General features: G+C 37.4%; 1 protein-coding gene across 2 annotated transcripts in view; it reads left to right on the top strand.

Moving 5' to 3' along the window:
- The window catches only part of ATP6V1H (ATPase H+ transporting V1 subunit H), a 51,068-nt gene that overhangs the window by 26,425 nt on the left and 9,758 nt on the right, over positions 1–14,885 (top strand). For both annotated transcript variants that reach the window (XM_075023288.1, XM_075023289.1), the window contains exons 10-13: positions 2,017–2,195; positions 3,014–3,139; positions 5,905–6,006; positions 11,264–11,377. In XM_075023288.1, the coding sequence (XP_074879389.1) occupies positions 2,017–2,195; positions 3,014–3,139; positions 5,905–6,006; positions 11,264–11,377 (521 nt within the window). The remainder of the gene's footprint in view (positions 1–2,016; positions 2,196–3,013; positions 3,140–5,904; positions 6,007–11,263; positions 11,378–14,885) is intronic.

Here is a 14,885-nt window from a genome sequence, read left to right as displayed (position 1 = left end):
AATAAGGACTAAGAAAGAATAAGATGGTTCTGTTACAGGCTTTGGGGAAATTAATTTAGCTGTTTTCTTTCTCCAACATGGCATGAAAATGAGGTTATAAACTGGCAGCCAGGAAATAATACATTAGAAATTGGACATCAGAGCTGTGAGTTCTGAAGCAAAATTAAAATAGATAGCAGAGGCAAAATAACCCTCTTCTTGTGTGAGAGGCCACAGTATCAGTTTATAGGAAAAAAAAAAAAAAGGTGAATTGCATAAAGGACAGGGCTTAATGATTTGTCCAATCATCCCTACTGCCTGTGCATTACTGAAGGTATGCCATAAGTCTTGACAGGTTGCATATGTCTTTTCTACTACTTGATTTCTCCAAATTTGACCTGTTTCACCTCTTTGGCAAGTTAATGGTGTGCAGTATGTAATTGTAATGTAATTTTTGTCTATAAAGCAACAGGTATTGGGTATTTCTGTCTACTTCGAATCAATTACTTTCTCTCTTTACCTATTAAAATGTTTTTTCCTCATTTTTCATATTTTTATTGTCTTTTTTGTCTGTTTCCTACCTGTAACTCATTTTATACATTAATTTTTTTTTAAATCACAGAGTAGTTTACTGATCCATTCTATTTAGTCATATGTTCCTGTTTGTACTTTCCTAACATATCCCTTCAATTTCACTATAAAAAGCTTGAATATCTCTAGTATGGTATGAGATAGGTAATAATTTGGAGTAGCTTCCATATCTGCCTATAATTCTCTTCACTAGGATTTCTTTGGAAACTTTATCTACCTGTTTATATACCTACTCGTTGAACTGGTTGAATTTTGTCTTTTAAAATTCATTATTTGTTCTTTCGCTCTCATTAGTACTTCTAAGTGATTTAGCATTACTTTCTGTAAATTGCCTTCTACTTCTCAGTTCTTTTACTGAAATAGAAACTTTATTTTCCTCATTAAAGCTACTTTCAGTATGCAAGTTTTAAGGTTCATTTGCAGTGTTCTGCCCTAATAACGAATATGATGTCTTATATCTTAGAAACCTTAAGTGTAATGGTTCTGTGAAATGAGTGATGCAGTCAAATTCCTTCTATATGGTTTCATTGCTTATTTCTGGTAGATGTTAAGGCTTATTTATATGAACACATGTTCTGTTAAGGACTTTGTCTTTTATACGGAATTCGTGTTTTCAGCTTTATCAAAAAGTGCAGGTGGCTAGCTCTGAGCAACGTAATTTGAAGCTGATTAAATTGAGTAGAAATGTAATGAATAAATGACATTGAAACTTGACTATTACATTCTGTGCTTGTAATTCCAGTCTTACCAACAAGATTCTGTTTGAATAAAAAATGTATAGATGGAATATTCCCAAATTCAAAAGAAACTGATCTGATCCAGACCTTTTTTTTTTTTTTTTAATTTATTTTAAGGCTTTTCTGCTTTATACTATTGCTGCACAGAAAGCCAAAATTATAATCGCAGATAAAAGTAGTTGCTTATGGCAGAGATTCTGGAATTTGGGATATAAGTCTGCCCTTTTTCTTTGAATAGTCGTTGTAGTCAGTCCAATTTGATATGGAAAATTATCAAAGCAGGTGAATTAATGCTTTCTGGTATTGAAGGTAGCATACAATCTAGGAGGAAAAAGGTCTAAGTGACCTAAACTTGAATGCAGTGGTGGTTGTCCTTTTCAGCACATATGGTTGCATTACTTCTACCTTGCAAGACAGAGCCTTTTTTTTTTTTTTTTTTTTTTAAGATCCTCTTCATCTGCTGTAGTGGCAGATATTAATACTCCTCCTGTGTAGTAATGTCAGTTCTATGCAATTTATGCTACTAAATGTAGGGTAAAGCAGCCACTGTGTGGTAGACTCATACTTTGCTTCTTTGAAGAGATTGTTTTGGGAAGTGGTCAATTCTTGTCACTTTCTAAATTAAAAAGTGCCAATAAGAATTTCTTAAAAATACCAGAAGTAGTCTGTTCTTCAAACAAACAAAATAAATAAATTTTTACTTTCCTAGAATTTGTTAGAGAAATCTACTGAGAGAGAAACTCGCCAAGAATATGCTCTTGCCATGATTCAGTGTAAAGTTTTAAAGCAGCTAGAGAATTTGGATCAGCAGAAATATGATGATGAAGACATAAGTGAAGATATCAAATTTCTACTGGACAAGCTTGGTGAGAGTGTGCAGGACCTTAGGTATGCTTTGCAGTGTGAACTTTAAAAAAATGCAATTATATGAACATTGAATTTTTTTTTTCTTTTTTAAGGCTAAATAATGTACAGGATTATGATACGTAAGTGCTAGTTGATAAGGTGGAGCGTACAGAGATGCTGGTTGTATATATAAGTTTCCTATTCTAAGTATTTGCAGGCTGAATAGAAAATCTTCGCTTTTTGGATGTGTGATCTTTGTAACTGATAAATTGTTAAAGGACTTCAGTTGGATCTCATAGGAGTTCCAGTCTATGCTGAAGACTACCGAATTAGAATACATTTTGCTGTCCAGATTAACTCAAGTTTTTTCTAGTATTTACCTAGTTCTTGCTCTTGTGCATAAATTGAACTGCACGTTGTAGTTCATGTCAAAGGTTGAATTGGATGAGAGGCAAGTACTGGGATCCTTGGTTGGGGAAGCTAAAACCTAGATAACAGGCAAAACAGCCAGTTAAATTCCCAAATGCTGTGGTGGTGTGGCTTGGGTTTTTCCTCTGCATTTTGTTTGGTTTTTAGTTTTGTTTGGTTTTGTTTTGTTTTTTTTTTCCTCCAGGAACTGAGTTTTGGGGTGGATGGAGGAGTATGTTTGAAAACAAATTTTTCTCTTGCCTTTCATGCCTTATTTTTAAAGTGTTGAACTCCAAGACAGGAAACAGTTCTTATGCTCTGCAGAGACTTCCAAATGTGTCACAGCAAGTTGTGCTCCAGCTTTGTGTGGCTAGGGACAGGCTTGGGCATGCGATTCAGACTCTGTTCATAGAAGCTTAGCCAATATTTCATTTAGGTCTTTTGTGTTGCAGTTCCTTCGATGAGTACAGTTCTGAGCTCAAGTCAGGAAGACTGGAGTGGAGTCCTGTACACAAGTCTGAGAAATTTTGGCGGGAGAATGCTGTAAGACTAAATGAGAAGAATTATGAACTACTCAAGTAAGTTTTTAGTCACATAATTCTTTAATACTTTCTGTGTTTAACTGAACCCATATCTAATACAAGTTTTACATTTCAACATGAAGTAATGTCTAGAATGAAAGCAAGTCAGAACATCTTGCTATTTTTAGAATGTATGGCCTTACTCATATATGGTTCATTTTGTTCAAAAGCAGAATTGTTTATTTGCTTTTACTCATCAAAATATATTGATGACGATGATAGAGGGAATACCTGTAGCTTAACTTGCATGCAAATTTGTGCCGTTGACTCCTTTCTTGCTTTCACTTGAAAAACAGCTATACTGAAGTAACTAAAATGTTTTTACCATACCTTAGTCTTAGTTTTGTGTTGTGTGTTGTTGTTGATCTGAGTAATGAACTCCTGTCTTGAATACTTGGGAGTTGAAAGTTGTGGCACTGTTCCATGGAAAATCTGACTTGCAGCATTATGTTGCAGTCTGTCTATTTTGTCTTGGGACTGTGTTTGGTGTATGTAAATTGTTAGATGAAGTGAAGCTGAAGCTTATCTTTCCTTTTGGAGTCAAGGACTTATTTGCTGGCTTATGAAAGTATGTACTCAAAAGATGTCTAGGTCTTAAATAGCTTGTAGGAGCTCCTAGTTGTTTAACTACATTGTCATTAACTGATAACATGTGGTGTCCTTCCTGTTCAGTATTGGCTAATAAGTGCCAGACCTAACAGAAATGAGGAGGTCAAGTGGAGCATGTGAGATGTTAGAAGGCGTGGCAAGAGCAAGCTGATCCTGAGCTTTATGTGCATTTCAGTCTGCCCTGAAACCTCACCAAACAAGTCTGATAAATTCCTCCCTGAGGGCATATTGCTACATATTGCTAAATATGTAGGATTATAGACTTAAAAATTTGAGACGCTGCCAACTGCAACATGAAGTTGATGTTGAAGCTTAGTATTTCCTGTAGCAATTGCACTGTTTTACTGTACTCATCTCTCCTGGTTCTGGTACTGTTTGGTAAATTTATTGTGCTTGTGCTGCCACAAAGACAGTGTTCTACAATAGTTCCTTTAAAAAAACAAACAAACCCCAAAACAAATACCGCCACCGTCCCCAAAACCAACCGCCTCTCCCACAGTGTGGTGGGGAGATTCTTGTACCTCAGAACTTCTCTTCTGCATTGTAAGACATGTGACAGACAATCCTTTCTTTGCTTCAAGCCACATCATTTTATTTCCCCTTAACTGCAAGCTTACTTGTTTTCTAGTTCTAATATACCTAAGCTTACTGTTAAGCTTACTTTTTTTTCCTGCCTTCCACCATTATTGACTTCTTAAGCAAGTGATGCTGGACTTATATTTTGTTCAACAATATTGTATGGATATTTAGTGAATTCTGATTAGTGTTATGGTTCAAGTTTCTGCTCCTACTTCTTGTTCAAATTAGGAGTTCTTTTAAAATGAAAAGTGCTTCATCTGTCACCTTCTGCCCTCTAGAGAGGTAGTGGCTGTGGTAATTTAATTTTACAGAATGTTCTTTTTTTTTAATTACAGTTGAATTTTTAACCTACCTACCTATTTCAACTTGTTACTAACTTTCTGTGATTAGAACATGTTTGTCATCTCACTAAATGTAGATGAATCTAATTTTCCAGTGATCTGTATGTTTGACCTTTTAAACTTATTATTAGTGCCTAACCTTTCTATCTGTGTAATTCCTCCCTCCCTCCCCCCTTCTCATTACTGGCTAGAAAAGTGTGACTGGTAGCTGTTTTCCACTAAAACTGATTAAACTACTTCATTAAAAAATGCAGATAATATTAAGAGTTGAGGAACTGTTTTCTAATCCTTACAGCTCTGTATGTCTGTTCATGCTAATAAAATAACTAATATATAAGATTGGAGTCAATTACAAGGTATAGCTTTCATCATCTCACTCTTTGAGTTAGGACAGAACTGCTTTTTAGACCACAGCAGCTGACTGAACGAGTGATGTTTTTTAGATAAAGTTGATGGTCTTGAACCAAGAGAAGTTCACAGTTGCACAGACCAAAGAACTCGGTGTGCTGCTTTGTTCTCAACTGCTAGGATGCCTTTTAATTTTTAAATGACTCTATAACAGTGTTCTGCATAAAATTCTGCCCTTTTTGGCATTGAGCCAGGCTACCCTTGTAAGGTGAGGGGAGGAATGGAGTTGGGGAAGGGCTGATAGATAGCAGGCTTGTCGTATCCCCCTTGCTTTGTCACGAGCAATGTGGCCTTACTGCTTTCTGAATCCATAGTGCAGGATCCTGAGTGCAGGAGCTGGGAACAGCATGCAAGCATGACTGGTGTCTATTGTGTAACAGAAGCAGCAGCATCTGTTGGCCTTGTGTAGGCTTTGTGTTTGTGTCCCACCCCTGTCCCAATCTATAAATATTTATACGTTTGGTTAGTACAGTTATCTTGAACTCAAAACTTGTTAATGTTGAAGCCAATGTGTAAAAAAAGGAGATATTTTGTAAACCTTGGTTATAGGTATTTGTAGATGCGGCTCACTAAACTAACTCTAGTGAATGCTTTTAATAATTCTGTTAATTAAGGTGGGATCTCCATTGGTTTAAGTGCAACTGCGCATTTGAAAAAAGTTCTATTTTAGCTTTGCTGTTTGGGCGACTTGTAAAGCATTTCTATGGTTACAGGCTTTGTTATTTTAAGGTATCAGTGATTTAAACAACAACAAAGAAAACCCAAAACAACTAAAAAACCCCCAAACCAAAATCTGGGACTTGATTGTCTCAAATCCTTTCCTAGAATCCTGACGAAACTTCTGGAGGTTTCTGATGATCCACAAGTGCTGGCTGTAGCTGCTCATGATGTGGGAGAATATGTACGACACTATCCCCGTGGGAAACGGTAAGGAAAATGCCAGTATGTTGTTACTCCAGAGACTAGCTAATATACTAGAGTATTTACTTTGCCTGTGGATTTTCTGCTTATTTATATTAAAATATGCTGCATAGGGATTGCAGGTTGTGCTTAAGTTTAATTCACTGGGAAGGTGAGAAAACACTAACTAGATCAGATGAGAAAAAACACACTAGATCTTTGACTTAATATATTTCAGTGTCTCTTAATGGTGAAGGGAACCTATGTCAAAAGAAGTCCTGAATAAGTTGTTTAGACTAAAGCAGAAGATATGTACCAGAAGAAGTTGGAAGAACTATGAAGAATTTAATCAACTTATCATTTTTACCCTCTGTTATGACTATTGGACTATAATTATTGGAATTACAGTAGGGAGGGACTATTTCAACAATGATTAAGACTATTCTGTGACTTAAGACTGCTGAGACAAGATTTTTGTCACAAACAATTGCTATTGTAATTTCAGTGATGTTAGCACAGATTCAGTTATCGCTCTTCTATTTTAGCGTGTTTTCTTTTAGCTACACAAATACACATTTTGATGAAAGTGTTAATGTTTATTGTAAACCTGAATTCCTGTCAAAATATACAGACAGACATTGCTATGTTTTCTTGCTTTGTTTTGTTTTAAAAACCTGTGAGCAAAGATATTTGCTGAATAATTGTATCTCTAAAGTAAGACCACCACTGAAGCAGAAAAGGGCCTTGGTTTTTGCAGGAATCATGCTCATCAGTCACCTAAAGGGACATCTGCCTTAATTTTTGTAGCAAAGAAGTGGTTGGTTTCTGCATAGGGTTTAATGGGTAAGATGAAAATGGTCTTTTAGGCTTGTTGGGAATTTCATGAACACTTCTTGTGCAGACTACTATCTTGACAGTAGTAGAATCATGAACAACAGACTGAAACTTCATGCCGTATATATGCTAGAAACATTTGTTCACTCTAGAAAGACAGCCCTTGTAGTCCTGTAAGCAACATGAACTGAAGATGTTTTTAGATTATTGGAACAAATCAAGTTTTCTAGGTCTATTAAGAAAGGTCAGAGGTGTTCAAGTGTGTACCACTTGTACTGAGCAGTGCTGTGTATTTGCTAATTAGCTGGTGTATTCCAGAAGAGATTTCAGACAATTGGTATTTGGAGGGAGGCAAGATATCCTCCAATAAGGTGGAAACTCATACTGCTGCCTACAAATGGCAAAGCTGAAGGACTAATACTGGTTGCTCCTGCTTTGAGCTGCCCTTTGTCTGAAGCCATTTTATTAGGTGTTTGCCATAATTTTTTCAACAGCTTGCACACATCTACTCAAATGTAGCATAATGCTTGGGCTAGTATGGCCATGCAGTTGCTGGACCAAAGCTATGAAGTCGGATGAGTGGATAAACAGGACCTCTATTTCTCTTTATAACTCAGTCAAAACTGAGTTATAGTTGGGAAAATGTACTGCTGGCAGGACCACAGCTCTACAGAGCTCCCAGGCTGTTAAACCTATTCAGAAGTGCGTCAACCTTCAAAAGGAGTGGTCATCAGCAAATAAGAAGAGTCCTAGATACTATTCTAACCCACATTTCTTATATCAAATTCTAATACTTTAGCTGCTTTCTGCTTACAGACTTGGTTTATTTAGCTTTCTGTTCTGATGGACAAACTAAAATGCCTCAATCTTTCTTTTAAAGAATTTAGTTTGCTGTCCTGGTTTTCAGCTGGGATAGAGTTAACTGTCTTCCTAGTAGCTGGTACAGTGCTATGTTTTGTGTTCAGTATGTGAAGAATGTTGATAACACTGATGTTTTCAGTTGTTGCTCAGTAGTGTTTAGACTATAGTCAAGGATTTTTCAGCTTCTCATGCCCAGCCAGGGCACCTGACCCAAACTGGCCAACGGTGTATTCCATACCATGTGATGTCCCATCTAGTTTAGGAACTGGGAAGTGGGGGCAGGGATTCGCCGCTCGGGGACTGGCTGGGTGTCGGTCGGCGGGTGGTGAGCAATTGCCCTGTGCATCATTTGTACATTTCAATCCTTTTATTACTACTGCTGTCATTTTATTACTGTTATCATTATCATTATTAGTTTCTTCTTTTCTGTTCTATTAAACCGTTCTTATCTCAACCCAGGAGTTTTACTTCTTTTCCTGATTTTCTCCCCCATCCCACTGGGTGGGGGGGGAGTGAGTGAGCGGCTGCGTGGTGCTTAGTTGCTGGCTGGGGTTAAACCACGACATTTGCAATCCAGTGTACTGTTACAAAGTATGACTTCAGCAATTTTAGGACTAAAAGCTTAAAATACCCAAGGACTGTGTGTTGGTTCCCACGTAATAGTCTATTTCTTACCATGATGGTTTTTGATATATAGTCGTTTACTGCTCCCACGCTTGGTTGGCATTTCACACTCTCATTGCATGACTCACTTTGAGAGTGGATGCTATTCATTGGTTTAGAAGAATAAGAGAATTCAAATGTCTTAAATACTTTTTTTTTATTTAAGTGTTTATCCTCAACTCTTAACTGGATCGTTCTTCAGCCTTTGAAGGCTGCAGAGGCAAATTAGAACCTAAAACTTCTTGAGTTTACCCGCTGCACGCAGCGGAGACCTAGGGTTACAGTTCTGGCTAACCTTTCCCTTTGTCTGACAAAAAAAAAAAGTTTGTTAAACTAAATAGTACATCTTTGCTTGGCTGTTCTCTAATGTTGTCAGCTTAAATAATTTTAACTTGCCTTTCAAAATTGCACATTGTGGACCAAGTTCTCAAGGCAATAGCACCGCGGGCTTCTAATAAGGCTCAGCAACATGCATTTTCTGACAATGTAACAGCAGAAATAAAGTATGGCATTGGTGTTTCCTGTCACTGAAAATAAAAGCAGGCTAAACGTCAGCCTCCAGTACAACTTCCATGTGGCCCCAAGGGTTACTGCTATGTAAGATCAACACTTTCAATCACTTGAATGCCGTGAACATGGGTTTTATGTTTTGCATGTGCAAGAGATTGACACCTAGAGCCATTCCCTTCTTTAGCTCATGATTCAGGAACAGCTTAAATGCATTCCCTTTTTCACCTTGGTCTGCTTTTAGATATGTAGCGTGGATTTTATATTAATATTTTCTGCTACAACAGTCTAAACTGTTCTTCATTTATCTTCATCTTCTGTCTCCTCTTTCTCTCTTTAAATGTGTCATGGTAAAGTCTGGCTTTTGAGCATCTAGAAACTTGCTTGAATTGCCATTGTTTTGGCTTAGTGCACTGTTATTATGGGGAACAATCCCTGCAGAAGATGTGCACACACCATAACTGGCCCACTGGGCTCTATTACTGCTGTAAAGTAAGCAGAAGTTGAGGAGAGGGAAAACAGAACTAAAAGTAGTGTTTTGAGCAGGTTTGGAACTTGAAGGAGCAAGATTCACTGTGAACGTTCCTCACAGTTGCTTACCTTTTGGTCTAAAACACTTGTCTGGGAAGTGATTTGTACCAGTAGGCAGTGTTATGCAAGAATGGTAACGCTGTTCTTTGACTCTTCATATTCACAGTCATAATTTCAGTGGTATACTGTCATCTGAAATATTCTTACCATTTGTGATTATAGGATTTTAACTTTTCATTTTGATTCTTGTGTGCTCCTAGTGTAAGGAAGCTTTTGAGTTTAATGCCTTTTCTACCTCCTTTCAATTCCTGAAATTTCAGTGTTTTAAGTCAGTGCTGTAATAAGGAAAAAATTCTTGTTTGTGTTTCGTAGTCTTGTCTTTGTGTGCAGTGGTTTTATATTTAACTCATGATTAAAAGTGTGAGGCAGCCTAAGGCAGATATAAAGGTTTTTTTTGAATCTGTTACATTAGTAATAACTTCTTGAATTCTTGGCGAGGATTTTCCAGCTTAAAACAATTGCACTCTTCTGATTGCATTCCTGTTGTGTGAAACATCCTTAAATGTTTTAATATTGTTGGGAAATTATATTCCCTGTGGTCTCCTGGATGGTTTTGACTGAGTTATAAAATTAAATGGGAAATTCTTTTTCATCTCCACACTATGTCTTTATACCTGTTCTGCAGTTTACAAAAACATGTTGTGTTGTGCAGCAGTAATGTATTAATTTGGCCATGAAAAGAACAGTAATAAAAGCAGATAGCTAATGCAAGCTTAGAATGGCAGGATAGCATCATGTTGAGTAATACAAATGATAGCCTCTTCACAGCGTATTGTTTAACTACTCAGTGACCTGTGAGTGAACCGATGTCAAAAAAAAAAAAAAAAGGCAAGTTGGTGAGTAATCAGTTTATATATTCCTATTCCTTGCAAATTCTTTCCAAACTTTCTTTGTTATGACAGACCAAAATGCTGCATGTAAAGAGTCATCTGGATGGTGATACTTTTTCAGGTTTTAAGTGTGTTGCCTTCCTTTTTTTTTTTTTTTTTTTTTTTTTTTTTTTTTTTTTTTAAAGAAATGATATCTTCATGAAATGTGATACAAGGTTTCATCAGTATTTCACGTGGGTTTTGGTATAGCTATAAAAAAGCTATGGCTGACTACTGTGGTGAAGTTTGTAGTGAAAGATGCAGCTCAAACACGTCGATTTTTCTGGAAATGGTAACTGAGCAGCCAGTTCTGCATCTTGTGCAAGAATAGCTGTGGCTGTAGTACAGTTTGAATGGCAAAAAGCACTATGAAGAGTACATGGTGGGTGGTTTAATAGGTGTTGGTGTGATTAGAAGCAATTTTTCTGGATTAGGCAGTGCTGGACTGGATTGAGGCTTTAATCTTGGGGAAAAAAAAAATAAAAATAATGGAGTGACCTGGTTGTTATCAATTTATGGAGGGGAGAGCACTACCTCTTCCTAAATAATAATTGATAGTGCTGCACACTGCCGACCCACTCAAGCCAATATTGAGTTTTTTCTTTAGCAAGCTGGGTAAAGTAAATGACCCTCTCTGAAGAGGGCACCTTCCTTGGTTGTTGTTTATTGCAAAATTTATGGAAGAGGGTAGTAGGTAGCAAATAGGAGTCCAGTATGAATACTTCCTGATACTGTGAATTCTTTGGGGAAAAAAAAATAACCACAGGAGATAGTACAAGATCTGCATTTGTAACATGTCAAATAAGATGTATATGTTAAGAAATAAATACTTTTAATAAAATAAATACTATGTGACTTAAACTTAACCTCTTAATGCCTTGAACATGAAGTAGTTGGATAGGATAGATACTCAGAAGCTGAAGTAATGTCAAAAAACCTGCTCTGTTCCTCTCTTTCAGAGTGATTGAACAACTTGGTGGTAAACAGCTGGTAATGAACCACATGCATCATGAAGACCAACAAGTACGTTACAATGCACTATTGGCTGTGCAGAAGCTGATGGTTCACAACTGGTATGTGAAGATTATTTAACATACTACTAACAGTAAGAAATATTGTGTGTGGAGAGAGGACTCAAGACAGTAGATTTCTTTAAGGGGGGAATAACATTTTTATGTGGTAAGATGTGCAGTTGTTAAATGATAGAGCAATATGATGCTAATGTGTATGATCTTCGCTAGTTTTCCTGTGTATTTTGGTTGCATTGAATTCGGTAGCTTCACCTGGCATGATTGAATGTCACATGAGTAATTCACTTGAACAATATATTTTAACTTACTTGAACTGCTTAATATTCAATATGAGCTGTACTTTAGGCTTGTACTTGTTCATGTACTTAATTGGCAGTTGCTTTGCAGAATGCATGCCTGACCATTCTTTTGCATTGCTGTTCTTTGCTGTAGTCCTTTCCCCTACTCTACACTGTTATTCTTCTGTTGCACCCCTTAAAATGGCAAGTACAACTTTTCTTGAGCTCCTGGAGTAGCAGAAACTTATGGGCTGGTTGGTTAGATGAAGTTGAAAATCACTCGCTGGTATCTCTTTCATTAATTGCTGAGAACAGCATTTGAAATGAGGTTTTTCTTTCATTGTTTGGTGACTAGTTCTCCAACGAAGCTCCAAAAACCCTGAAGTCTTGGCATGTTCTGCCACAGAACTTGCTGGTGGCTGATGCTGCCTTTCCAACAGAGCATAGGACCTTTATAGTGAAGCATTGAAGGGCTGAAGTTTTGAAAAACTTCAGTGTTCATATAACAACTTTATATAACTTGCCAAACTAATTAGGTATGCTAAGCATAAAGCATGGGGAGTTAAAAATACTAATTAGGAATTCTTAATCTGATTATTAATAAAGATTTCACCAAAGCTCATATTTGCAATTTAGCATTGCCTTGGAGAAAGATAAAATGCAACAGTACATCTGAGTACATTAGAACATAGATGTTGAGATACAAACAACTAATTTAATTTTGAACTTAAACAACCTTTTATTTCTCAAAAGCTTGGTGCTTGGAAGTACCTATAACTTCTGTTAGTTTTCTTGCTTCTAACACAATGTGATCTTTTTAAAAGGCTGAGTAGTGATGACGTGAGGAACAAGGTTTATCAAGCACATTCTGACAGGTTAAGTCACCTACTTGCTGTAGAAGACAGGCTAGCAAGGCTGACAAAAAGCTCCTGTCCCTTCTCTGCAGTGTATCTTCTGTAAAACAAAGCTAGTTTTCCCCCTTCTGAAGAATGTGGGTTCTAACTCTCGTGCATGTTATATTAATTTTATCCTGCTTCCTCCCTCTCTTATACTGTGGAAACCTTCTATAGCAGAGAAACACACATTTAAAAACCTACTATGACAAATCCAGAGTTAATATTTTCCACCTGTAAGGAGGATTTCGGTAAATAACATTGAATTTCTGAGTGTGTGGAGATGGAGACCAAATGTGTGGTCATGTGCAACCTAATTTTGGGTCATTATTGTATATTACACTCCACCCTGCTTCTCAGCTTGGTGATAGCCTTCTTTTCTCACTATGCTATTCTGATATATTTGAAGCATTCTGAGTATTATAAACTGGCTATAGCTAAATAGAGATTACCATGTGGAAGGCTTAGTTACTCAATTTACCTTCTGCAGAGGGGACAGCTCTTATTTCATGTGTGTTCTGATGTTGAAAATCTGGTAATAAAAATATAAAAATCTGGTCTTTCTCCAGCACAAACCTCACTGCTGGTAAAAGCTTTCCTGGATGTCTAATCTAGCTTTTTCTCATTTTCAACCTAAGGATACTAATTTCAAAAACATCACCTCTGGTGTTCCAGGTTTGTTTTATTTTTTAATGTCATGAACATTTCTGTGCCTGTTTTTCACAGTTTGTGAGCCTTTAGACTTGAGACTGAGATTGCAGTTATATCTAGTTTAAGACCTTCAGAGGTGTGAATGAAAAGGATCTGTTTAAGTTAGTGCCATTTTCAGATTCATATTGTCATCTCTTGGAACAAGCCTCTGGGACACATTGTCCTTGGCTCGTATTTGCCAAAGCAGTGTTCCCCCTGGAATGGACATCAGATAGCTTAAGCTAAGGAGATGACACATCATGTGTGTGTGGGAAGCTAGATCAGTCTTTGTATAGATCTGGCTTTTGATGTGTGTCAGGAGCTCTTATGTTTCATAGCTTGTGTGGGGAGAAGAGAGCAGAGCCCCCTGACTGCTGCACAGTGCAGTTCAAGTGCTTATTTAGCTTTGCTTTGTTATAAGATGGATTTCTCAGCAACTTCAAGGTTTTGCTTACCTTGCTCTTCAGAGTTGGGGAAGAAATAAGCATTTTTTCCCCTTGCTGTCATGTGTTTTGGAATTCCAGTTATTTCACTCAAAGCAATTGGTTTTTTCCTTGAATTTAATTGGCATGGAACAACTCTGCATTACTATCTTTGACACATCAAGACAGAAGTAGTCAGGCTCTTCCTAGATCTGGAGGCTAACCGAGAGAAGGATTAGAAAATAAAGGCTTGCTCTGCCAGGCTGAGGCTTGGTGCAACTGCTGTGCCCGGAGCAGCAGAGTAAGGAAAACTTCTGGTACCTGAATCAAGGGAGTGTCATGGGGCAGCTGAAGTGGCATCCTGCAACTGTATCATTAGACTGCTAATAACTCAACTTGGAGACAATTAACTCCTAAGTAATTTGAATAGTTCATTACAGGCTGCTCAACTGGCTTTTCCTTAGGGGTTTTCTTAAGTCATGGATAAATGGGGGGAAATCAGACTGTCAGGCATTCTGTTAAATGGTGAAGCTAGGTTGGCAAAAGCAGTAACTGCTGTCAGCTTTTCAGATGAGGTAAGTTCAGGTGAAATATTCCAGTTACATTTGCATGTTAAGTTATGCACTTGATGAAGCAGGGAGCAAAGGTACCTTTTTAGCATCACTTAATGTCTTTAAATGGTGATTAATCCTGTGTTTTAATCTCATGTGAACTAGCTGTGTTAGTTGTGGCACCCCATGCTGATGGTAAAAACCTATTATTGGCAGATGGGGGAGTTCAGCATGGCAATGATGATGCAGATTTTTTGTGTGTCCTGTTCAATTTGTGCTTTAACTATGTCCAAGAAACATCATCTCCTTATTCCTTGGCTTTGCTGGTGTTCAGAGGCAATACCCAACTTGACCATTTTAGTATTAGAAACTGATTTTGGGAACCTAGTGCTGGTTGGTGTAGGGTTCAATTATATGGAACTTAGTTATCGGGCCTGAAAGTAGCTCATGGTCACAAGAGTGTTCCAGACGCCTTTAGAAGGCTTTGAACAGACTAAACAAGATAGAAGAAGAAAGATCCCAATTAGAAAAACACAGGTGCACATTCCACGATAAAGGGAACTTGGCACAAACAACCTCAATTCAAGGACTTATCTCGACCAATCGGACTAAGACAAGCCTTGCATGCTCTAATTAATATGGCCAATTATGTCCTATGTTTATGCACGTGTATAACTAACCTTTTCTTACGTCTGTGCGCGTGGACAGTACCGATG

This window comes from Buteo buteo, chromosome 3, assembly GCF_964188355.1.
Source record: "Buteo buteo chromosome 3, bButBut1.hap1.1, whole genome shotgun sequence".
NCBI classification, from domain to species: Eukaryota; Metazoa; Chordata; class Aves; order Accipitriformes; family Accipitridae; genus Buteo; species Buteo buteo.
Note: the sequence above shows the minus strand (reverse complement) of the source record. Positions and strands in the feature narration are given on the sequence as shown.